General features: G+C 36.4%; 1 protein-coding gene across 1 annotated transcript; it reads right to left on the minus strand.

The window, feature by feature from the left end:
- Positions 1-15,387: 15,387 nt before the first annotated feature.
- Positions 15,388-17,618, minus strand: LOC139860292 (uncharacterized). The gene is made up of 2 exons (XM_071849057.1): positions 17,565-17,618; positions 15,388-16,707 (listed from the first exon to the last, which is right to left on the minus strand). The coding sequence occupies exons 1-2, from the start codon at positions 17,616-17,618 to the stop codon at positions 15,388-15,390; spliced, it is 1,374 nt and encodes a 457-aa protein (XP_071705158.1).
- Between the last annotated feature and the right edge of the window lie 8,876 nt (positions 17,619-26,494).

Below are 26,494 nucleotides of genomic sequence, written 5' to 3' on the forward strand. Positions count from 1 at the left end.
GTAGATTTGATAAAAATGTGAAAATGAGCTTAAGTTTGATATAAATTGATAATGTCATTGTAATTATTTTGATTGATGATTTTGCTGACACTAATGCATATTTGGATGCACAAAATTTGTGTTTGAGGTGTTTTGCAGAATGAAAGGGGTGAATCTTCATCCCAAGCCCGTCACGCTCCTGCTGAGAACTTGGAACAACAGGAGGTAGATAACTACTACAAGCAGGATGTACCTCATCCAGTCATGACCTTTTCAGATATGCACTTGGAACAGTTGCACCCGAACCTGCGATTTGACAGACTTTGGATAGATTATCCAAAATATCAACGGGGTTTGCATACTCTTCACTCTAAGGTTGTTGAGGTACCAAGGGTCATAGAATGGGGACCCTTGGAAGCTGTAGAATTGGCCGAGCCAATTAGGGAATTACTGGTACAGAGGTATGGTAATTCTTATTTTAATGACTGGATATGTTTATTCACCATACGCAGACCTGTATATAAAGTATGGTGTGAAGAGTTGTTATGTAGTATAGAGTTGAATGATCGGGTAGCTAGTTTAACCGATCGTTCTTTTATTAGATTTTTGTTAGGCGGTTCGATGCGCCACATGTCTTTACTGGACATGGCTCAGGCTTTACGTATATATACGCCTGAGGAATTAGCGTCTGCCGATTGTAGAGGATTGATACTAAACGGTAGGAAAATAGATGAAAATTTTGATACACACGGTGTGTGGAGTCAAATGACAAGCCATCACCGTTTCAAAGGAGGAAACTACTCTTATTTGGATATAGATAGAGCCGAATTAAGAGTAATACATAGGTTTTTAGCTAACTCGATTACACAAAGGGGTAAAAACAAAGAAAAGGTAAATGAACAAGATTTGTTTTACCATATGTGTATTCGAGACCCACACAGCGCTGTAAGTATACCATATTGTGTGGGTTATTATTTATCAGCTATGGTTCGAGGGATGCGTCCACATAGCATAATAGGAGGTGGTATTTTTATTACTTTGATTGGTGAATATCTCGGTGTGGATATAAGTCGGGGGGGATTATTAGTAGAAGAGCCAGAACCCCGCGACACTATAGGTTTAAATGTATACCATGGTGCGAAAGTGTTGAAGCGGCGAAATAACGCCGCAGTACGATACAATGGTAGACATCCACAGGTAGAGAGAAACCAGGAACAAGGTAATGTAGGAGGGGGGAATCAGATGCAAGAAATGCATAGGTTTATAGCTTCTCAGGAATACGAAAATGCTAGACAGAGAGCATTTGAGGATTGGCAAGTTCATCAGAACCAGATCATAGCGCATTGCCAACATATAGGTAGAAACTATATTCCTACACCGAAACCCGTCTTCCCTCCTTGGTCGATAGAGATGCAGCCACCATATCCTACGTATGATCCTGCCGAAGCATTCTATAGCACGTATGGGTATGCCTGGAACCCCTATTGGTACCAATATCATCCTTAGTTTACTTATTATTTTTTTTATTTTGTAATTTGTAATTATTGATATGTTTAATACTTTTGTTAATATTGTAATCATTTTTATAATTATCTAACTTTTATTCTTAGATTTTAATAATTTTTGAATGTGGGGTAATAAACCAAACTTCAAAAATATGTATATATGTTTGCAGTTTATCTTATGTACACAACAGGGTAAAACAACGCATTTTCAAAGACTGGCATTAAGTTCAGCAAAAGCAACTAATTTTGACGACAAGATGCAAAATATATGTGAAATAACAACAAGACGGAATGAACAAATGATGTGCACCATTTATCATTCAGCAAACAAACGCCAATATATTTGGAAACTTTGGTAAAAATTTAATCATTTTCACACAAATCACCCTCAATAATTTAAATTGTTACTGATTTCTTGCAAATGAGGGCATTGCAAGATCTTAAGTGTGGGAAGGGATTAAATTCTTTCGGATTTTAAAATTTTTATATTAAACACTTGGTTACCATTAAAAATACTAGTAAAGCAGTAGTTGTATTAGAATCTAGTGCTCTCTGATAATAAAGAACAGCCCTGGTCTTATATACTGACTACCCAATTCTAGTAAAATTTTTAAAAATTTTCAATTAAATGAATTCAAAATCATGTTTATACATATTTATGAACGATAAAACTAGGTTTTAACACCGAAATTATTGTTACCTCAAAAAGGACATAAATTGAGAAACAAACTAAAACGTCAAAATTCATTTAAAATGGAATAGAGGACGATAAAAAGAAAAATAAAAAGCCAAGTGTGGGAAAATTTACCAAGTTATTTTAAACATATGCCACATATATTTGTAACAAATAACTGAAAATACTTTTGCTTTGGACTAAACTAAACTGTTTTACCCGATGAAAGAAAAGAAGAGATGGATCTACACGATGAATCAATTCCATCATTAAAAGGAAGTAAAGTCTTCCGAAAAAGACACGCGCTTCTTGATTTAGGTCATGAAGTTGTCGTCCAGACCAGCTGTAGGTTGACGAAAAATCTAGAAAAGTCATCACTAAAATCAGCAGGAAATCCACGGACCTCAGCATTTAACAGGGTCGTCAAGTGGTCAGATTTATCCTAACCATGAGAAGGATTTATCTCGTACAATGGGGAGGCACCGTGCAAATTAGCTGGATAAGACTAATGAATCAGATCCCCAGAAAGGATAATCTCCTTAAAGATTAAAAATCAGCTTTTAAGACTGATATTACTCAATCCTAGAGATTGACCTTAAAGATTGAGAATTACAAACTCATGGAATTCAATGATATCTAAACTCGAGCTTAAACGAAAAAATATTTTGATCAAAATTATAAACCGATTTGTTTTCTGAAAACCCTATTTTCAATGCGTTCATTACCATTGAACGTAAAATCCTAGGAATTCACCTGGAATTCATTAGGTCACCTGAATCAAATCGGGTGTCAACCGTAAGAACGGTGGTTGCATAGCATGGTCAAAGACAGGACCTTGTGCCAGACCGACAAATTATAAGGGTGAGCTTTACTATTGCTCCTACCAAGGATAGTAATTGCGTCCGACACGTTATAGACCATAATCAAAAGCATGTCACGGGACATTGCCTTAAACAGTTGCTTGTTCAACGCTTTCCTTTACAACCGGACGGTAGTTTGCCGAAAGGTAATATACGGAACAAGTAAACTGGACGTGTTGCTTTCCAAATACAAGGTTAGCAAGTGGGTGACACAAAACCGCAAGTTTTGAGCTAAAATTTTCAAATCTGAAACCCACCAAACCCACAAAAATATTTTGCAAACACCGGTAAAGGGTTATTCCGGAAAACTTATCTAGGGTAAAAACTAGATTTAATTTTCAAAAGATCAAATGTTTTCATAAAGATCCAATTTCCTTAATGGATCTAAATTTTTATAGTCATGTGGGACTGTAAACCATATCGTTACTACCATTGTTTATACCGCCGTATAGAAATCACTGATGTACAAAGTGTGAAGAATAAAGAAGTGATTCTAGTATTTCAAGACGATATTGCTTGAGGACAAGCAACGCTCAAGTGTGGGAATATTTGATAATGCTAAAAACGAACATATATTTCATAGCATTATTCCTCAAGAAAGACAAGCTTTTAGTTGCAATTGTTCTATTTACAAGTGATATTCGTTTAAATAATAAGAGGTGAAGACAAAAGACAGATTCGACGATTTGAAGACGCAAACGACCAAAAAGCTCAAAAGAACAAAAGACAATCAAAAAGGTTCCAATTATTGATAAGAAACGTCTCAAAATCACAAGAGTACAAGATTCAAAACGCAAAGTACAAGATATTAAATTGTACGCGAGGACGTTCGAAAATCCGGAACCGGGACTAGAGTCAACTCTTAACGCTCGACGCAACGGACTAAAAATTACAAGTTAACTATGTATATAAATATAATATAATATATAATTAATTATATTAATTATATATATATTATATATATATATTAAAAACTGTCGGCAGCCAGAAACTCCAAGGGTGTGAATTGAAAATACCTCTCCGCGACTCGCGGAGTTTGAAGGGCTTTTTGCCGCGAGTCGCGGAGCCCCAAATTTCACTTCTGGCTATAAAGCCAACCGAATTCTGATCGAATTTATCATCATATTTTCATCTCTCTCTCAATATATACGAGTAATATATATTTATATTTATAATTTATATTTTAATTTTAATTATAATTCTAATAATAAGGGTATGTTAGCGAATGTTGTAAGGGTGTAAGTCGAAATTCTGTCCGTGTAACGCTACGCTATTTTTAATCATTGTAAGTTATGTTCAACCTTTTTTCATTAATGTCTCGTAGCTAAGTTATTATTATGCTTATTTAAAACGAGGTAATCATGATGTTGGGCTAATTACTAAAATTGGGTAATTGGGCTTTGTACCATAATTGGGGTTTGGACAAAAGAACGACACTTGTGGAAACTAGGCTATGGGCTATTAATGGGCTTTATATTTGTTTAACTAAATGAAAGTTTGTTAATGTTAATATAAAGATTTACAATTGGGCGTCCCTATAAATTACCATATACACTCGATCGGACACGATGGGCGGGGTATTTATATGTACGAATAATCGTTCATTTAACCGGACACGGGAATGGATTAATAGCCACTAGAATAATTAAAACAGGGGTGAAATTACATTCAAGGGTAATTGGTGTAATTGTTAACAAAGTAGTAAAACCTTGGTTTACACGCAGTCGATAACCTGGTGTATTCATTAAACAAAGTATTAAAACCTTGTTACAATTCGAATCCCCAATTAGTTGGAATATTTATCTTCGGGTATAATAATAATTTGACAAGGACACTTGCAATTTATATTTATGACTGATGGACTGTTATGGACAAAAACCAGACGGACATATTGAATAATCCAGGACAAAGGACAATTAACCCATGGGCATAAAACTAAAATCAACACGTCAAACATCATGATTACGGAAGTTTAAATAAGCATAATTCTTTTATTTCATATTTAATTTCCTTTATTTTATATTTAATTGCACTTCTAATTATCGCACTTTTATTTATTGTTATTTTATTTTATCGCACTTTTAATTATCGTATTTTTTTAATTATCGCAATTTAATTTTATCGCATTTTTATTATTCGCAATTTCATTATCGTTATTTACTTTACGCTTTAATTTAAAGTCTTGTATTTATTTTATATTTTACATTAGGTTTTAACTGCGACTAAAGTTTTAAAATCGACAAACCGGTCATTAAACGGTAAAAACCCCTCTTTATAATAATAATATTACTTATATATATATTTGTATTTTTATAAAAGTAAACTAATATAGCGTTGAGCTTTGCTTAAAGATCTCCCTGTGGAACGAACCGGACTTACTAAAAACTACACTACTGTACGATTAGGTACACTGCCTATAAGTGTTGTAGCAAGGTTTAAGTATATCCATTCTATAAATAAATAAATATCTTGTGTAAAATTGTATCGTATTTAATAGTATTTTCTGCTAAAAATTAATAGTATTTTATACCCCTCTGCTTTGACATCAATAACCCATAATTTCCTTAGTTCTATCCTGTTTGAAGCTTGTTTTGAAAGTGACACGCTCATGACCTCGTCGTAATATTTTATGTATAATATTACTAAAAATATTAAGATTAATAATAATAATAATAATCTTAATAATAATAATATAATAATAATAATAATAATAATAATAATAATAATAATAATAATAATAATAATAATAATTATAATTATAATTATAATAATTAAATACTTACAGAGTATATGTGTAAAAGAATTCGAGCAGAAACTGAACTTTTATAGGCAACTTTTTGAAATCTGATGCCCATGCGATCGCATGGGTTTTATGCCTATTTCTCATGCGATCGCATGGCCGTCAGATCCAGCTCACATATTTTTTGTTTTTTTGTTTGTCGACATAATTAAATATAATATATATAATTTAAATAATTAATTATATATTATATTAAATTCATGTGCATAGTTGACTTGTAATTTTTGTTCCGATGACTCGTACGTTGTCACTCGACTTATGTCCCGGTTCCGGTTTCTCGAACGCATTTTTGTACGCTTAAAAAACTCGCAATTTACGTTTTGTGACTCGTACCTTTGTCAAAATATAGTCTTAAATTATTAATAAACTATATCATTCTAAGTGTATCTTAAACTTTCGAGTGTTTTGGTCATTTACTTCTATAAATCATTGCCTCGCTATTTGTTAATATATATATATAATAATAAATCGTTTTATGACCAAGTTAATATATATTTTCAACATTCATAAACACGTTTTAAATATACGTCGCAAGTTATTCATACAATTAATATTCCAACTTTTCATATATATTCAAATAAATATTTAAACCAATAAGTTTAATATACGGTATCAAACAATTAATACATTGTTACGTTTTCAAGTTATAGTATATATATATATATATATATATATATATATATATACATATAATTATTCGTGAATCGTCAAGAACAACCGAAAGGTATTTGAATATATGAAATTAGTTCAAAAATTTTGAGATTCAGTTTTACAGACTTTGCTTATCGTGTCAGAAATATTAATCATACAAAGATTAAGTTTAAATTTGGTCAGAAATTTCCGGGTCATCACAATATATATATATATATATATATATATATATATATATATATATATATATATATATATATATATATATATATATATATATATATATATCCATATATATGTCATCATATAGTTTTTACAAGTTTTAACGTTCGTGAATCACCGGTCAACTTGGGTGGTCAATTGTCTATATGAAACATATTTCAATTAATCAAGTCTTAACAAGTTTGATTGCTTAACATGTTGGAAACATTTAATCATGTAAATATCAATCTCAATTAATATATATAAACATAGAAAAGTTCGGGTCACTACACTCCCGGACACAATAGGCACAACTCTGTGAATCGTCGTTCATATGTGGTAACGTCGAACCCTTGTGTTCGTAGCTCTCTAAGTTCTGCCTTGAGTTTATTGACTTCATTTCTAGGACGGTACTGCTCGTTCATCAATTGCTTGAATGCCGACCACGATAGTGCGTAAGCAGCATTTTGTCCTACCTATTCAAGATAGGTGTTCGACCACGTTAACGCAGTACCTGTGAAGGTATGCGTAGCGTACTTAACTTTGTCCTCTTCAGTACACTTACTTATGGCAAACACCGATTCAACTTTCTCGGTCCACCGTTTCAATCCAATTGGTCCTTCGGTTCCATCAAATTCCAAAGGTTTGCAGGAAGTTAATTCTTTGTAGGTGCATCCTACACGATTTCTTGCGTCGTTAGCTGCATTTCTAGATTCAGAGTTATTGTTTGTATGTAGCGCAGCCTGTACTGCAGCTATGTTTGCAGCAAGAAAAGTACGAAATTCCTCTTCGCTCATATTCATGGTGTGTCGAGTAGTCGGTGCCATTTCCTTCAAAATAGCCAACTGAATCGAGTTAATCATACAGAATATTAAGAGTAGTCAATAGTATTTCGTAGCATAATATGAACTAATTTATAAAAGCTTTTTCTTCATATTAGCGTTTTATAAGTTTAAATTCGGGTACTACCTACCCGTTAAATTCATACTTAGTAGCTAATATACAATTCAACTACTAAATTTCCATTTGAAAAACTGGTTATAATAATATATCACATACAAATATTCTTCAAACTTACAACTTCGCTATATTACATATAACATGAAATATAGTACACTTTGATACAGGACAGATTTGAAGATAAATCTAGTTAATACGCAAGTTGTTCGGCAAAGGAAATAAAGACACGTAATTCATAAGTCCAAAAACAAGTCATGCATTCTGGTTTTACTAAGACGACTTCCCATCCTTGATCTTGTGGAAAATAACCGTTATGACCATTGGCTAGGCAGCATGTTGTAATGTCGTCAAAAGAACGAGGGTTTCGTAATGTCCAACAGCCCCGTAATAATCTAAAAACCTTGTTTCTCACCCCAACTACTGAATCCGTCACTTGTGGGAAGGTTTTATTTAAAAGTTGCAATCCGATGTTCTTTTTCTCACTTTGGTAAGAAGCGAACATCACTAACCCGTAAGCATAACATGCTTCTTTATGTTGCATGTTAGAAGCTCTTTCTAATTCACAAAATCCTATGTTGGGATATGTTGAGTCAAAATAGGTTCTTAACCCGTAGCGTAAAATTGCATTTGGGTTCCCCGTATTTAATGCTTTAAAGAAAACACGGTGTAACTTACGGTCTCCCCCGTGTGATATACCCCACCGATCAAAAGAAAGCCTTTTATAAACTAAGGCATTTCTGGAAAGTCTTTCAAATGTTTGACAAGTTAATTTTGCCATAACTAAATGTGCTGATGAATTCTGACCGACTCTAGACAAGATTTCCTCAATCATATCCTCTGGTAGGTCTTCTAAAATATTCGGTTGTCTACCCTTAACGTCCATTTTGTTTTTATACTGTAAAATAGATAAGGATTAGATTCGTAAAAGATAATTAACAAACAATACAAGCAATTTTTACATAGAACATAAAAGTACAAGCACACTACAATACATATAATACACAACATAATTACAACCCTCTAATCTGAATCACTGGTTTCTTCTTCTTCGGACTTGGTTCGTTTTCCTAATTTTCTAGGAATATATGGTGTTCCTCTAATACGAGCCGTCGTTTTATATAATGGTTTAGAAAAACCTGGTGGTTTAGAGGTTCTCGGGTCATTGTTACATTTTAGGAAATACGGATGTTGTCGATACATATAAAGTTCATCGGGGTTGGAATTGGGTTTCTCTATTTTTATACCTTTTCCCTTATTATTTTCTTTCGCTTTATTAAATTGGGTCGAGGTAATTTCAATAACATCATCGGAATCCTCATCGGGATCCGATTCATCGAAAAATTGGTAATCTTCCCACTATTTTGCTTCCTCGGCGGAAACACCATTGACCATTATTAACTTTGGTCCGTAGGTTGAGGATTTTCTTTTATTTAATCAATTTACTATAGGTATCAATATTTCTTCCTCCGAAACCTCTTCTTCTTCTGGTTCCTCCTCTTCCGATTCCTCCTCTTCTGGTTCCTCTTCTTCCGGTTCCTCTTCTTCCGGTTCCTCCTCTTCCGGTTCCTCTTCGGGAATTTGTGAATATTCCCAAAATATATTCGACTCTTCATTATTATTAGGTGAATCAATGGGATTTGTACTAGAGGTAGACATCTATCACACAATATCAAACACGTTAAGAGATTAATATATCACATAATATTTACATGTTAATAATATATAGTTTCCAACAAAAAATGTTAAGCAATCGTTTTTGAAGAAAAAACGGTCGAAGTCCAGACTCACTAATGCATCCTAACAAAATCGGTAAGACACACTAATGCAATTTTCTGGTTCTCTAAGACCAACGCTCAGATACCAACTGAAATGTCCCGTTCATATTGATTATAAACGTTCCATATTAATTGATTTCGTCGCGAGGTTTTGACCTCTATATGAGACGTTTTTCAAAGACTACATTCATTTTTAAAACAACCATAAACTTTATTTTATCTATAAAGGTTTAAAAAGCATTACGTAGATTATCAAATAATGATAATCTAAAATATACCGTTTACACACGACCATTACATAATGGTTTACAATAAGAATATATTACATCAAAAAATAAGTTTCTTGAATGCAGTTTTTACATAATATCATACAAGCATGGACTCCAAATCTTGTCCTTATTTTAGTATGCAACAGCGGAAGCTCTTAATAATCACCTGAGAATAAACATGCTTAAAACATCAACAAAAATATTGGTGAGTTATAGGTTTAACCTATATATTATCAAATCATAATAATAGACCACAAGATTTCATATTTCAATATACATTCCATACATAGAGATAAAATCATTTATATGGTGAACACCTGGTAACCGACATTAACAAGATGCATATAAGAATATCCCCTATCATTTCGGGAAATCCTTCGGACATGATAAAAATGAATTCGAAGTACTAAAGCATCCGGTACTTTGGATGGGGTTCGTTAGGCCCAATAGATCTATCTTTAGGATTCACGTCAATTAGTAGATCGGTTTACTAATTCTTAGGCTACTAAGCAAAAGGGGCATATTCGGCTTCGATCATTCACCCATATAATGTAGTTTCAATTACTTGTGTCTATTTCGTAAAACATTTATAAAACTGCATGTATTCTCATCCCAAAATATTAGATTTTAAAAGTGGGACTATAACTCACTTTCACAGATTTTTACTTCGTCGGGAAGTAAGACTTGGCCACTGGTCGATTCACGAACCTATAACAAATATGTACATATATATCAAAGTATGTTCAAAATATATTTACAACATTTTTAATACGTTTTAATGTTTTAAGTTTATTAAGTCACCTGTCCTCGTTAGTAACCTACAACTAGTTGTCCACAATTAGATGTACATAAATAAATCGATATATATTATCTTGAATCAATCCACGACCCAGTGTATACACGTCTCAGGCTAGATCACAACTCAAACTATATATATTTTTGGAATCAACCTCAATCCTGTATAGCTTACTGCAACATTACTGCATATAGAGTGTCTATGGTTGTTCCAAATAATATATATAGATGGGTCGATATGATATGTCAAAACATTTGCATACGCGTCTATGGTATCCCAAGATTACATAATATATTAGAATACATGTATAATACAATATAAGTTAGCTAGGATATGATTTGTATAGAATAGTTACAATATTTCCGGTAGCTACAACAATCAAAAAATATCCAATCTTGTTTTACCCATAACTTCTTCGTTTTAAATCCGTTTTGAGTGAATCAAATTGCTATGGTTGCATGTTGAACTCTATTTTATGAATCTAAACAGAAAAAGTATAGGTTTATAGTCGGAATTATAGGTTACAAGTCGTTTTTGTAAAGGTAGTCATTTCAGTCGAAAGAACGACGTCTAGATGACCATTTTGGAAAACATACTTCCACTTTGAGTTTAACCATGATTTTTGGATATAGTTTCATGTTTATAAGAAAAATCATTTTCCCAGAAGAATAACTTTTAAATCAAAGTTTATCATAGTTTTTAATTAACTAACCCAAAACAGCCCGCGGTGTTACTACAACGGCGTGTATCCGGCTTTACGGTGTTTTTCGTGTTTTCCGGTTTTAAATCATTAAGTTAGCATATGTTTAGTTGATTTTAAAAGTCAAGTTAGAAGGATTAACTTTTTTTTGCGAACAAGTTTAGAATTAACTAAACTATGTTCTAGTGATTTCAAGTTTAAACCTTCGAATAAGATAGATTTATATGTATGAATCGAATGATGTTATGAACATCATTACTAACTCAAGTTTTGTGGATAAACCTACTGGAAAAGCGACAAATGGATCTAGCTTCAAAGGATCCTTGGATGGCTTGAAAGTTCTTGAAGCAGAATTATGACACAAAAACAAATTCAAGTAAGATCATCACTCGAAATAAGATTGTTATAGTTATAGAAATTGAACCAAAGTTTGAATATGAGTATTACCTTGTATTAGAAAGATATCTTACTGTAAATAAGAAAGATTTCTTGAGGTTGGATGATCATTTTACAAGATTGAAAGTAAGCTAGCAAACTTGGAAGTATTCTTGATTTTATGATACTAGAACTTATAGAATTTATGAAGAACACTTAGAACTTGAAGATAGAACTTGAGAGAGATCACTTAGATGAAGAAAATTGAAGAATGAAAGTGTTTGTAGGTGTTTTTATTCGTTGGTATATGGATTAGATGTAAAGGATGTGTAATTTTGTTTTCATGTAAATAAGTCATGAATGATTACTCATATTTTTGTAATTTTATGAGATATTTCATGCTAGTTGCCAAATGATGGTTCCCACATGTGTTAGGTGACTCACATGGGATGCTAAGATCTGATCACTGGAGTGTATATACCAATAGTACATACATCTAAAAGCTGTGTATTTTACGAGTACGAATACGGGTGCATACGAGTAGAATTGTTGATGAAACTGAACGAGGATGTAATTGTAAGAATTTTTGTTAAGTAGAAGTATTTTGATAAGTTTATTGAAGTCTTTCAAAAGTGTATGAATACATATTAAAACACTACATGTATATACATTTTAACTGAGTCGTTAAGTCATCGTTAGTCGTTACATGTAAATGTTGATTTGAAACCTTTAAGTTAACGATCTTGTTAAATGTTGTTAACCCAATGTTTATTATATCTAATGAGATGTTAAATTATTATATTATTATGATACTATGATATATTAATATATCTTAGTATGATATATATACAGTTAAATGTTGTTACAACGATAATCGTTACATATATGTCTCGTTTCGAAATCATTAAGTTAGTAGTCTTGTTTTTACATATGTAGTTCATTGTTAATACACTTAATGACATGTTTACTTATCATTTATCATGATTAAACATAGTGTATCAATATCTTAATATAATTCATATGTATTTAGTAAGACGTTATAACGATAATCGTTATATATATCGTTTCGAGTTTCTTAATTCAATAAACTCAATTTTATGTATATAACTCATTGTTAAAATACCTAATGAGATACTTACTTATCATAATATCATGTTAACTATATATATAATCATATATATGTCATCATATAGTTTCTACAAGTTTTAACGTTCGTGAATCACCGGTCAACTTGGGTGGTCAATTGTCTATATGAAACCTATTTCAATTAATCAAGTCTTAACAAGTTTGATTGCTTAACATGTTGGAAACACTTAATCATGTAAATAACAATTTCATTTAATATATATAAACATGAAAAAGTTCGGGTCACTACATAAGGTCCCCATTCACAACACCTGGGTACTGAAAACCCATTGAGAAGGTACAGATCAGCAAATTAAAAAAGTTGTATGTTAAATTATTGCAATAAACAATGGCTATTTAATGGTGTTTTCTGTTACTGTTGCGGACGCAAGACATATCTTGCGTCCTTGCGTGTCGCAAAGGTGTTCTTGCGTCCAGGCATCTAGGCACGCAAGGGTGTTCTTGCGTCCTTGCGTCGGCTTGTCGCAAGGTTTTGTTTGCGTCCTTGCGTATGGCTGTTTACTAAGTTATCATTTGTTTTTTACTCAGTTATCAAAAGATGTGGTTAAGAAAGTGGAAAGCATAAATGTTGTACAGTTAGGGACTGAAGAAGATCAAGGTCAACAACAAATTAATGAGGATGTGGTACCCATGGACACAGATGCAGTAGCAGAGGCGAGTTTGGCTGGTGTAAACAAACATTTGCGTCCTTGCGTCTGCTTTCTTTTAGGCGCAAGTGTGTTCTTGCGTCCTTGCATCTCGTTGATTCCACACACGCAAGGTAATGTTTGCGTCCTTGCGTGTGTTTGAATTAATTTAAATTAACCTTGTTTCTCATAATTATTGTAGGTGAGTGTTGATAAGCAGCCTGTTAAAGTGACTAAGAGAAAAAGAAAGGAACAAGACTGGGCTAATGAGGAAGAAATTTGGGGGATGATTGACAGGTTTATAAATGATCAAGGAACTCTCCAACCACCGCCACCTAATGCCTGGAGAGATGGTAGAAAGCATGTAGGCCCAGCAAAAGATCCAAAGACAATGATTGAGAGCAAGCAAGAGACGCGTTGCATGTTCATCTTTCAAAATGACCAATTCATTTTTATAAATCAAGACTTTTGGGTTCGATTACTGGGATTAGGACTTCTGGTTATTTGGATAACTTGGTAAGTATGTAAGTTTGTTATTCTTTTTGTTAATTTTATATAATTTTATACAATTTATTTTATACTAAGGTTACACTGTATATTAACTTGTTTTTTATATTTATAGCACATTGACGGCTGGGCTACATTTCTTTTGAGATATCGTCAGAGATTTCTCCCCCGAGCCAGTCAAGTTTATGCCACTCCTGAGTTTCCAGCTGAGGTGCTTAAAGCTAGTTCTCGATGGACTATTATGCCACTGGGATTCCTGAACATATTTGAGAGGTTCAACACTCATTTTGACAATACTCAGAAGGAGGTGGGCACGCAGGAGGAATCTACAACAGATGGAGAGGGAATTATTGGCCATAATCCTCCAGATTACATGTACTTAATTGGACTTGGAGACGGCAGTGTTGACCTATATCCATCTTGGGCTGACTGTGATCAGGTAAACACAAGTATTTTGTACAGCATTTGTCATTCTGGAGTAGAAGCAAGGACAATTTTTCGACCTTGCGTCTTGGTTACCGGACGCAAATTCCCCCTTGCGTCCTTGTGTCTCCTTTACGCAAGGTTGACCTTGCGACCTTGCGTATGTTTTGGGTGTTCGCAAGGTTTATCTTGCGTCCTTGCGTCTGTTGTTTTGTTTTATCCTCTCTGTCTGTCTGTTACAGGTCTTGATCCCAGTACATTTTTATGACGAAGAACATTTCCTGCTGCTTCAGTTAAAGTTAGAAGAAATGAAGGTTTTTTGTGTATAACAGTTTACCCGGATGTGTCAGTTCACAAAAACTTGACGCAGTTTTCAAGATTTTGGGTGACAACTTGCCAGTGTACTTGAAGGCGATTGACTATTTTAACAAGACGCAAGACTCCCAAATTGTCGGATACTATGAAAATAAAGAGAGTGTGGAGTTGATGATTGAACCTGGTCCCGTTGTGCCAATGCAGACTGGTGGTCAGGGTGATTGTGGGGTTTGGGTGTGCATACACATGGAGAGGATTATTTATGGAAGGGAGGAGGTTGACAACCTTGGAGATGCTAAAAAGGCTGAAGAGCAGTATAGAATCAGAATGGCAAGGACATTCTTCCGTGCACGTTTTGATACACAAGAACCGTTGCCAGCAACTCCACCATCAGAGATTCAAGTTGATTGATACATTGTTGCTAATAGGTTGCTGGTCTTGTCTGTAAATATGATGTAAATAGGGATATACTTTTGCAACAGTTTTATTTGACACTACACGCAAGGACGCAAGGTTATGCTTGCGTACGCAAGCATGGCTTTGCGTCCTTGCGTGTGTATATTTTTGGCCGTCTTTTGTACGCAAGGAAAATATTGCGTCCTTGCGTGTGTATACTTTTGTTTATCTTACGTACGCAAGCAAAGCCTTGCGTACGCAAGCAAAGCTTTGCGTACGCAAAAAATGATTTGCGTCCTTGCATCTAGTGTAAAACAAATTACATAAAATAACACAGAAGGTACCTAGAATACAACAAACAATACATTACAACAAACGAAATCCAACAATACATAAAAAATAAAATTGACATACACTTGCGATAGTGTTACTAATTATCGCTCCCTAAATTGCGCGTTGCATAAAACTGAGACTGATATGCCTTAAAAGCTTCAGCATCTGTGGCCTTCTCCTTACCCTTCTTCGATTTTGAGGCCGATGCTTTTACTACCCTTTTAGAAGTTGATTCACCTGTTCGGTCATAAGAAGCTGTGCACGTATCCCTACCATGACCTGGTTTTTTGCAACGAGTGCAAGTTCTTACGGTTTTTTCAGTATCTTCACCCTTCGACGGAATACGTTTTGTACTTTTAGGGCGTCCAGGGGCTCTTTTCTCCTTAATGGGAGGGTTTACAATTTGTAAAACGCCGGGCGACTGATACGACCATTCTGACCGATGGGGCAAAGGAAGTACGTGTTCCAAATACGTATTTATATAAGTTTGAGTTGTGAACCAGTGTGATATAAATTGAGTAACATCCTCCACTCCGAAAAGTCGTGCTGCTGCAATAACATGACCGCAAGGTATCCCCGATAACTGCCACTGCCCACATGAACATACTTTATCGTCGAGATTAACCATTCCATTTTTTCTGCCATCTCGCACTTCTATTAGATTGTTTGTCGATGGAATTGCTTGCCATCTTCTAGGTTTTCTCGTCCTCTTGCCTAGTTTACATTCAGCATATGGGGTAACCGTTGAAGTAAGACTAACCGACTGGTTGCGATATTTGAAATACCAATCTTGTACTGAAGCGCGAAAAAACTCAAACAACATGCAAACAGGTAGTTTTCGAGCTTGTTTGGATAGTGCGTTAACAGACTCTACATTGTTGCTAGTAAGGTATGAATACCTAACATGTTCAGCTCTACTTCTCGACCATTTGTGGAAATAAACTTGTTCTAAATAATTGTAAGACGCTCTCAATCTTCTTCGAAATACACTAAGATGATCCTCAAAATCCGACCCACGGTAAGCTTTCACCATTTTCCAATAATGCCATTCAAAATATTTGAATTTGTTAGATTTAGTCTTGATGCTTCCAAACAAATGACGTGCGCAAAAACAGTGAAAGGCTTCAGGAAACACAGTTGAAACACCATGTGCTATTGAAGCAGCACGATCAGAAATAAAAGTAAGCTCTGAAATACGATCACTCATACCACAACTCACTAAATGATCTCTTAGGTTGCCTAAGAACCATGACCAAACCTCGTTTGTTTCGCCGCCACCAATTCCATAGGTCAATGGCAGAATTCCATTATTGCCATCCATCGCAACGGCAACTAAATTTATCTCCGTGCACCCTGCCTTCAAATGCGCACCATCGACGATGATTACCGGGTGACAATGTTGAACAAATGATCGAACCTACATAGATTTTAGCAGGTCAAAAGTGTTCAATTATAATAAGGTCAATTATAAGTTAAAAATTGAGAGAGATTATAGATACTTACAACTACGCCAAGGGAATAGTAACACATCAAAAATCTATCTTCTTTGTCGGTGACCAAATTACTTTCGCTTCCCGGGTTGTGGATCCTAATGCTATATAGGTAAAGGGGAAGCATTCAGAATGAGTCTTCAGCACTGCCATGAAGCATCTGTAATGTATGACATTTGGCCCTCCATGCTTGATTGTAAGATATGCTGACACCGAACCGGTGTCCTATATCCGCACGTATATCATTTGCTTTGTATTCCCGGTTTGCAGACTTGAAAGAATCCACAAGCATACTACCCAACACCTTTTTGGTAGCATGTTTATTGTTTCCCATAATTAGTGTGCGTGAGCATGTGTGTACGTCATGCAATTTCTTTGCCATAAAGTTTTCAGTGTTCCGTATTTTGTAAGCACTAATTTTCCATTCACAGTTTGGCAACACACAATTAGCGGTGTATCGAGATTTGTCCGTCTTTACAGGCTTAATTTGGAAGTTTTCTTCAAGACATTTTGTAAATAGAGTGTTTATGAACTCGGTCTTGTTCAAAAAAGTTTGATGAACTTTAATTAAATCTGATACCCTATACGTGGTTGGTGTTTGTGTCGTAAATTCAGGCTCTTGCTCTTGCTGACTCAATAGAGGTGGCATATTCCAGAATAAATCTTGCTTTTCTTCTTCATATTGATCTTCTTCGTCTTCGTCTCCGTCTTTTTCTCCATCTGAATCACTAGATGTGGCAACAGATATCTCAAACGGGTGGTCTCCTTCTTTAATTTTACATACGTTTTCAACACCATAGTTAAACATATCAAACTCTTCAGTGTTTGGAGGTGGCATTTCAGGCTCTTCTGCTTCTAAATTATGAAGGTTTGGTTCAGTAACTTGTGTTGAGTGTGTTTCTGGGTTTGGTTGTGGTTGGAGTGTTTCTGGGTTTCGTCGTGGTTGGTGTGTTTCTTGATTTTGTTGTGGTACGTGTGTTTCTGGGTTTCGTTGTGGTAGATTCATTCGTACTTTCTCAACAACATAAATATCAATCGGAGCATTTACAATTGCATATTGTAAGAACTCTTGAAAGTCTTCATAATCATCCGTAATATCAAAAACATGGTTATTATAAATGTATCTCATTGAAACGGGTGAATTGGGTGACATTTTTATTTTTTTAAGAACATTTTTTAATAATATTCTCTGAATCATTGGTTTTATAGGTGCAACAGGTAGTTTTAGCCGAATTCTAAAACAATCTAGGGGTAAATACATGGGATGTTGTTAATATACTCAAAAGAACCCCCACAACATATATGAACAACAAATTTATCTTCATTAACACAATTCATAAATACTTAGGTAGTGCAAAAAAATGCTTGAAAATGTACCTTGTGTAGCCAATAATCACTGAAATTCTTTTGGAATGAGTTGTTAGGAAATGATAAATTACAAATTCCAGGGACATTCTTTATATTGGATCGAAATTCTATCCATGAAAATCTAATGAAATCTTATCCTGAAAATCCTATCCTGATAAGATAAAGGCGCAAGGACGCAAGGACGCAAGGAAGCTTGCGTACTTGCGCCTGTTTGTACGCAAGGTACCTTGCGCCTTGCGATGGCATTTTGCCAAAAAAAAAATTTTTGGGCTCTGGTGCAAGGGGTGAAAAGTATTTGGGCATTTTGGTGATAATCTCATTCTGGAGGGAGCTATCTGTGTTAGATAATAGATTAACGGCCCAACCCGATTGTGTGCTTGGGTCCATTAGGGTTATAGGTGCGTTAGAGTTTCGTATGTAATCTATATATAGTGCCTTAATAATACAATATCCTCACGGTTCTATTCTCTTACATGGTATCAGGCTAGTTTATCTAACCCTCTGACCTACCGCATCCTCTTCAAGTTTGTCCTCCTCCGGTCACCGATCACTTGGTGATCCGGAGGGATCCATATTTTCTACTTTATCTTTGATAGCCGTAGAACAAAAGCATGAGTTTATTTATTATTTCCACTTACGCAATTTTTTTTTGTTCTTCAGCCACCCATTTATCATTTAGTCTCTGCCGCCTCTCTCATTTTGTTATCAAATACGAGTAGCAACAATTATTTTATTTGGATTTATGTAAGTTCAATTCCGTTGATCGATATATAGAATTAATCATCCGTGTATTTTCATTGCAAACTTGCTGTCGTAGTACCATGTCAAATCAACATGCGTGTCTTGTGGTTGATTTTGCTTTCAATTCTTAGTTTGTTTTTATGAATAAAATAAAAATAAAAATCTTCAATCGTTGATTTGTTTCTTACTTTTGTTCCTTCGAGTTCCACAATATCCTTCTGCCATCACGACTTGTAATGTGTCACATTCAAACACATAGCATATTTTTTTTTTTTTTTTTTTTTTGTGTGTGTACGTAAATCAAGATCCAAAAGAAGGAAACAATCAATTCCAATTTTAATCCTTGCTCCGTAATTTATTCTTGTTTTATTTATTTTATATTAACCTTTTAGCCAAAATCTTACAACTATTTAAATAATCGGCGTGGGGCTGAGCCGCCTAGCTTGACTATGTTCCAAACCCCGAAAAAAAGAGGAATATAAAAAAAAAAACACAAAAAAAAGAATATTGTCAAAACTCTTTTTGCAGCGTTGAAGAATACTGTTATCGTCAATAAAAGTAGCATATGAAAGCGGTACTTGATCCTTAGGCACAGCAAGCCACGGCGTAAAAAAATGCTAAGGAAAAGGAGAAGCCATCAAGAAATCTGAAACTCTATCAACGAAAATCAGGCTATTCGATGCAACAAATGAGAAAAATGAGAGTTTATTTTATTTCTTTAATTTAATGTTTATTGTTTTGCTCCAGTCCGAACTTTCGCGATTTCGCCGTTCGGACTGCGGGGGAGTGTTAGATAATAGATTAACGGCCCAACCCGATTGTGGGCTTGGGTCTATTAGGGTTATAGGTGCGTTAGGGTTTCGTATGTAATCTATATATAGTGCCTTAATAATAAAATATCCTCACGATTCTATTCTCTTACAATCTGTTGCTGTGCAAGTGGAAGGGCTTCATCCGGAGAGTTGACCAAGTCTAGGGGTTCAAGTTGTTAGAAGGCCCTTTATATTCATTTGGAGAGTTGACCAAGTCCAGGGGTTCAAGTTGTTCATACTGTTTTTGTGGTTAGATTACATATTGTAATCTAAATCATCATCTTTGTTTGAGTGAACAATCTTTCAGTTAGAAAGATTGTTGTTGTAAGTGTTATTTTGTGAGAGATTAATTGTTTGGTTTGATCATAATAAGAAGATTTTTGGTTAAGTTTTGATTACTGTTGTGATTGTGATAAAAAAACAAAATACTATATTGTTCCAAAAAAACATATGTTTCGACAGGGATATGCAAGCTCTGTGTTAATTTTGTCAACTGTAAGATCCCGTTTTCTTTTTAGTTTGGACGCCGTCCAAACATCTGGGACGCCGTCCAGATGATCTGTCGAGCCAGAATTGGGTTTTTAAATATTTTAGATGGGTAAATTGGTAATTAACCTTGGTGGACGAATTAAAGGCCCTAGATCAGTTTGGTTGAGCCTCATTACTCCATTTCTAACCACCAAACTTCATCCACTTAAATCCTAGTGAGAGAGTGTGATTCAAGTGTGAGAAAGCTCAAATCGGAGAAGAAGAAGCTTGTTTCGGGTTTTAGCTCGAGCATTAAAGTTGTTCATCTCCTCGTTAGCTTCGTTTTGATTGTGGTGGTAAGCCCTAAACTTGATTTCTCTAGTTAATATGTTTAAGGGTTAGGGTTTGGGTTAAGGTTGTACATAAAACCCATTTGTGAGTGATTTGGGGGTTTTGGGTAAGTTTGGGTCATGAAGACCCAAACGGTGACTAACCTAGGGTTTTGAAAGGGTAAATGGTGTAAATGGGTCTTAAAGACCTAAGTAATTACTAGTACACTTATAGTTAATGTTAGTGGGTGTGATTTGGGTTGTGGGTGACCCAAATGGGTGTGTTGACCTTGAAATGGGTCAAATGGGTCTTTGATGACCTAGGGTGTCTTGCATGTATGAAAACGAGTTAACTTTGTGGTTAAAAGTGTGTTAAGACCTTAATTGGCTAGAGTTAGGGTTTTGGGTGAAGTTAACCCACTATTAGGGTTAAGGGTGCAAAATGGGTCGGAATTGCACTTTGGGTCAAAGGATTCTAGAATGTTGAGTGAGTTGGTTGACCGACTTATGTTATGATTTTATTAGGTGCTAAAATGTAATAGGTACGTTACATTGAAGTCGCAAGCTCGGTTAGCGTTCACAAAAAGACTCTAAGGTGAGTGGAGTAATTATACATGTATGTATATGGTATATTTATTTGTATGTTATGGTATGACCCATGGAGCCAGGAATGCCATAGTGTGTGTGTGTGAATGTACTATGATGTGAACCACGGAGCCGGTAGCATCATAGTGCATGTTTTGAGATGTGAACCACGGAGCCGGTAGCATCATAGTGCATGTTTTGAGATGTGAACCACGGAGCCGGTAGCATCATAGTGCATGTTTTGAGATGTGAACCATGGAGCCGGTAGCATCAAAGTGTGAACCACGGAGCCGGTAGCACTATAAAATGAGGTGTGAACCACGGAGCCGGTAGCACCAAAGTGTGAACCACGGAGCCGGTAGCACTATAAAAGAGTATGACTCAAATGCGTAGTGACGTGAACCACGGAGCATGTAGCGTCATAGCATTGCGTATGGTGTGAACCACGGAGCCGGTAGCATCATGACCCGTTTATGGTTAACCATATAGTTGTTTATGTGTATGTCGTGATGTATCATATTATATTTTGTGGAGCTTATGAGATTGATGTTGCTAGTTGCGTTATTTGGAGGTATTGTAGTTTAATTGGAGTTGTATGCTAATTGTTATTACTAGCGATTATGCGGTGTGTAAGTGAATGCAAGTAGGTATATTATATATGTATATGTATAATTATTGCATTCACTATGCTTTGCTTACCCTCTCGTTGTTTACCTTTTTATAGGCTCGGGCGTTGACAAGGGTAAGAGCGTTCAATTGGATTAGTGGTCTCCCGCTTGTTTTGATAGGGGATGTTTTTGGGTGTTAGCTTTTGGAGTTCGACCGAGATTGAGTAGTTTAACCCCAAACACCATGCTCTAGTGTCGTTTGGAACTTAAACTTGTATTTGGCCGAAACTTTAATTTTTGAACGAAACTCGTAAACTAGGCGATGTGGGCCCGTTGATGTAAAACTTGATTTGATGATGAAAATCTCTTAGTTTCACTTATATTGACTTGTGGTAAAAAGGTTTTCGTTTAAAAGTGTCGGGAAGCGGGTTTTCCGTTCACGTGAGTTGGACCCGTGATCAGTCCCTGGCAGTTCATTGGGACGCCGTCCCAATTGCTTGGACGCCGTCCTAGTTGTGTTTGGCTGGACGCCGTCCCAAACTTTGGACGCCGTCCCACCTTTCTGAGCTGGACGCCTTCCAGGATTCTGGACGCCGTCCAGATGCACTGACTTACAAATTTTTTTTTTTGGTACGCGTTTTTGGGATTTAAGATGTCGGGTTATTACAAGTGGTATCAGAGCATGGTCTAAGGGATTTAGGCGACTTGAGATAGGTTCCTAGACTTAGACTTTATTGTGTGTACGCTTGTGCGGGACTTGTAGGACTTTGGGTCGGATCGGGAATTGTTAGTGCATAGGTTTATGTGAACTAACCATGTACTAATTGCTTTGTGTTGTGTTTGGCGAATCATCAAGCGAGATAGACGTTGTACTAGCAAGTTAATGCGACGTGCTCGCATAGCAATGATTAGCTACCATTGTTACGGGTGCAAATCGTGTCAAACAAGCAATGTACGACGATTGTTGAGCAAGATGGAGTAGTTTGGGTACATGTATATACTTACGTGTTGTGTCCTTTTGTTTCGTCGTTTAACCTATTTCGTTTTATAGAATGAAGACGAGAAATGGACCCGAGATTGATAACGGTGGTACGAGTGAGGACGCCGAGCTTACGGCCAAGATTGAGGCCATTCTTAAGGCTCAAAAGGCGGAGTATCTCGTAGAGATTAAGAAGATGTTTCTAGACTCGATTGACGAGCAACTAGTCAATGTTGTGAGGGAGCAAGTTAAGGCCGTCCTTTACGAAGATAATGTGGGTAGACGTGACTTTTTCTTTAAGAACTTCAAGGATGCCCAACCTCCTACCTTTAAGGGTGAACGGGACCCACTTAAGAGTGCCCGGTGGATCTCCGATATGGAGGGGGCCTTTCGTACGTGTGAATGCCCTCTTGATAAAAAGACAAGGTATGGTTATAGCATGTTAAGGGGCGATGCTAAATTGTGGTGGGATGCTAAGATCCAACTTTATGGTGAAGAGCAATGTATGGACTTCACGTGGGATGAATTCAAAGCGGAGTTTTTCGATGAGTACCGAACTTCGGCCGATCTTACAAGGCTTAAGGACGAGCTACGTTCCTTGAGGCAAGGGTCGATGGATTTGAACACTCTCAAATCCGTGTTTTTGTCCAAGACTCAATTTTGCCCGGAGTATGTCGGGAATGATAAAATGTTGAAAGAAGATTTCTATCGAACCTTGAATGATAGTTATCAAGAAAAGATTAGTGTGAATGGGGTGAAAAGTTTTGACGAGTTGTTCAATATGGCTAAGGGTTTTGAAGCGCTTGTGATAAGAAAGGGGGGTTTTACTCTTGGTAAGAGGAAGTTCGAGAATTCGAATCAATCGAACTTTTCCAATAAGAAGAGAAAAAAGGGTTCCGAGAGTGTTGGTAGTGTGAAGAAGGGTACGTCCGGGGGTTTTGGGCCCAAATGTTATAGTTGTGGGCAACATGGACACATGGCTCGTGATTGTACAAGTGCAACTTCAACACCAAAAGTCACATGTTATAATTGCGGAAAAGAAGGGCACAAGAGACCGGAGTGTCCCGAGACGCGCAGTGATAATGTTAAGCGGTTAGAGAAGGCGGCGGGTACGGAAAGGGGTCTAAATTATTTGATGACCAATGATGAAGCCAAGCAATCAAACGAAGTTGTCTCAGGTACTTTCATGGTTAATTCTAATCCGGCAAGAATTCTATTTGATAGCGGTGCAAATTTGTCGTTTGTGTCTCCTAAATTTGTGCCTAAACTTGATAGACCGGTAGCTAAGTTAAGTCGTCTGGTAGAAGTCGAAATAGCGGACGGCAAGACGGTGCTAGTGGTTGATGTGTGTGAAAATTGTGATGTTGTTTTCGGTGCCGAAACCTTTAAAATTGATCTCATTCCAATGACCTTGGGCGATTTTGATATTGTCGTTGGTATGGATTGGCTCGATCGTTATAGAGCCGATATTGCATGCCATGATAAGTTTATTCGTGTGAAGACCCCAAGTGGGGGAGAGTTGATTATTCATGGTGATAAGTGAAGGAGACCGGTGCCGATATGCACTTTTGCACGGGCACGTCGTCTCGTTGTTACCGGTGGCATGGCTTTCCTTGCTCATGTTGTTGATACTCGTAATGAGCCACCACCCATTTGTGAAATTCCGGTGGTTAATGAATTTGAAGACGTTTTTCCGGATGAGTTACCGGGTGTTCCGGTGGAAAGACAAGTTGAATTTCGCATTGAGTTGGTTCCGGGGGCTACCCCCATTGCTAAAACTCCTTACCGTTTAGCGCCGACGAAAATGCAAGAGTTGTTAAATCAAACCCAAGAGTTGCTTGAGAAGGGTTTTATCCGACCAAGTGCTTCGCCATGGGGTGCTCCGGTGTTATTTATGAAGAAGAAAGATGGTAGTATGCGTATGTGCATTGATTACCGTGAGTTGAATAAAGTGAAGATCACCTAGGATTGAAGATTTGTTTGATCAACTTCAAGGTGCAACGTATTTCTCTAAAATATACCTACGGTCTGGCTGTCACCAAATCCGGGTTCGTGAGGAGGACATTGAGAAAACGGCTTTTCGAACTCGTTATGGGCATTTTGAGTTCGTAGTTATGCCTGTTGGTCTTACGAATGCACCGGCGGCATTCATGGATCTTATGAACCGAGTGTGCCAACCTATGTTGGACAAGTCGGTAATAGTGTTCATTGACGACATACTAGTCTACTCGAAAAGTATGAACGAACATGAACGACATTTGCGTGAAGTATTGAAGACGCTACGAAAGGAGAAGTTGTATGCAAAGTTCTCCAAATGTGAATTTTGGCTAAGGGAAGTTCAATTCCTTGGTCATATTCTGAATGAAAATGGTATTCAAGTAGATCCGGGGAAGATCGAGACGGTGAAGAATTGGGGACGACCGACTACGCCTATGGAAATCCGAAGTTTTCTCAGATTGGTCGATTATTATCGTCGGTTTATCCAAGACTTTTCTAAGATTGCTTCTCCATTGACGAAGTTGACGAGAAAGAATGCTAGGTTTAATTGGGAGGACGAGCAAGAAATTGCTTTTCAATTGTTAAAAGAGAAGTTGTGTCAAGCTCCGGTGTTAGTGTTGCCGGAAGGGGTAGAATACATGACGGTTTATTGTGATGCTTCTCTAAATGGTCTCGGGTGTGTTCTAATGCAAAGAGGTAAAGTCATCGCTTATGCCTCTCGACAATTAAAGGAATATGAAACGAGATATCCGACTCATGATCTCGAGTTGGCGGCGGTTGTGCATGCGATGAAAATTTGGCGCCACTACTTGTATGGTGTCAAATGTACGATTTATTCGGATCACAAGAATTTAAAACATCTTTTTACTCAACGAGATTTGAATTATCTTCAACGTAGATGGATGGATGTGGTAAAAGACTATGATTGTGAGATACTTTATCATCCGGGTAAGGCGAACATTGAGTTGAAAGAGTCAACATCCGGCGATACGAGTAGGATCGTTACGTTTGATTATTACTAATGATTTTCTTGTGAAGCTTGGTGAGATTCAAATAGAGGCTTACGTTCACAACAAGCATACGGAGCGAATCGTGGGCTAATCGGAGTTTATTACTATGGGTTCGCGTGGGTTGTTGTCTTTTCAAGGAAGGGTGTGGTGCTTAAGATGAGTGATTACCGACGGGTGCTACTTGATGAAGCACATAAGTCAAAATATTCCATTCACCCGGGCGCGACGAAAATGTATCTTGACTTGAAGAAAGATTATTGGTGGCCGGGCATGAAGCGTGATGTTGTAAAATATGTTGAGCAATGTGTTACTTGTTTGCAAGTTAAAGCCGAGCACCAAAAGCCGTATGGTAAGTTGCAACCGTTAGAAATTCCGAAATGGAAATGGGAGCACATTACCATGGATTTCATAACAAAGTTACCTAAGACGGCGAGAACCCAATTTGACACGATTTGGGTAATAGTTGATAGATTGACGAAAAGTGCTTTGTTTTTTCCCATTAAAGAAGCAATATTTTCGGAGGCCTTAGCAAAGTTGTTTATCAAGGAAGTGGTCTCGCGACATGGGGTTCCTATATCTATTATTTGGGATCGAGATACCCGTTTTACATCTCAGTTTTGGGAAAAGTTTCACGAAGATATGGGAACGCAATTGAAATTGAGCACGGCGTATCATCCTCAAACGGACGGTCAAACCGAACGTACGAATCAAACTTTGGAAGATATGTTACAGGCGTGCATTATTAATTTCGATGGTAGTTGGGATGAGCATTTGCCTTTGGTGGAATTCTCGTACAATAATAGTTATCATACTAGT

The sequence above is a fragment of the Rutidosis leptorrhynchoides genome, chromosome 7, assembly GCF_046630445.1.
Source record: "Rutidosis leptorrhynchoides isolate AG116_Rl617_1_P2 chromosome 7, CSIRO_AGI_Rlap_v1, whole genome shotgun sequence".
In the NCBI taxonomy this organism is placed as follows: Eukaryota; Viridiplantae; Streptophyta; class Magnoliopsida; order Asterales; family Asteraceae; genus Rutidosis; species Rutidosis leptorrhynchoides.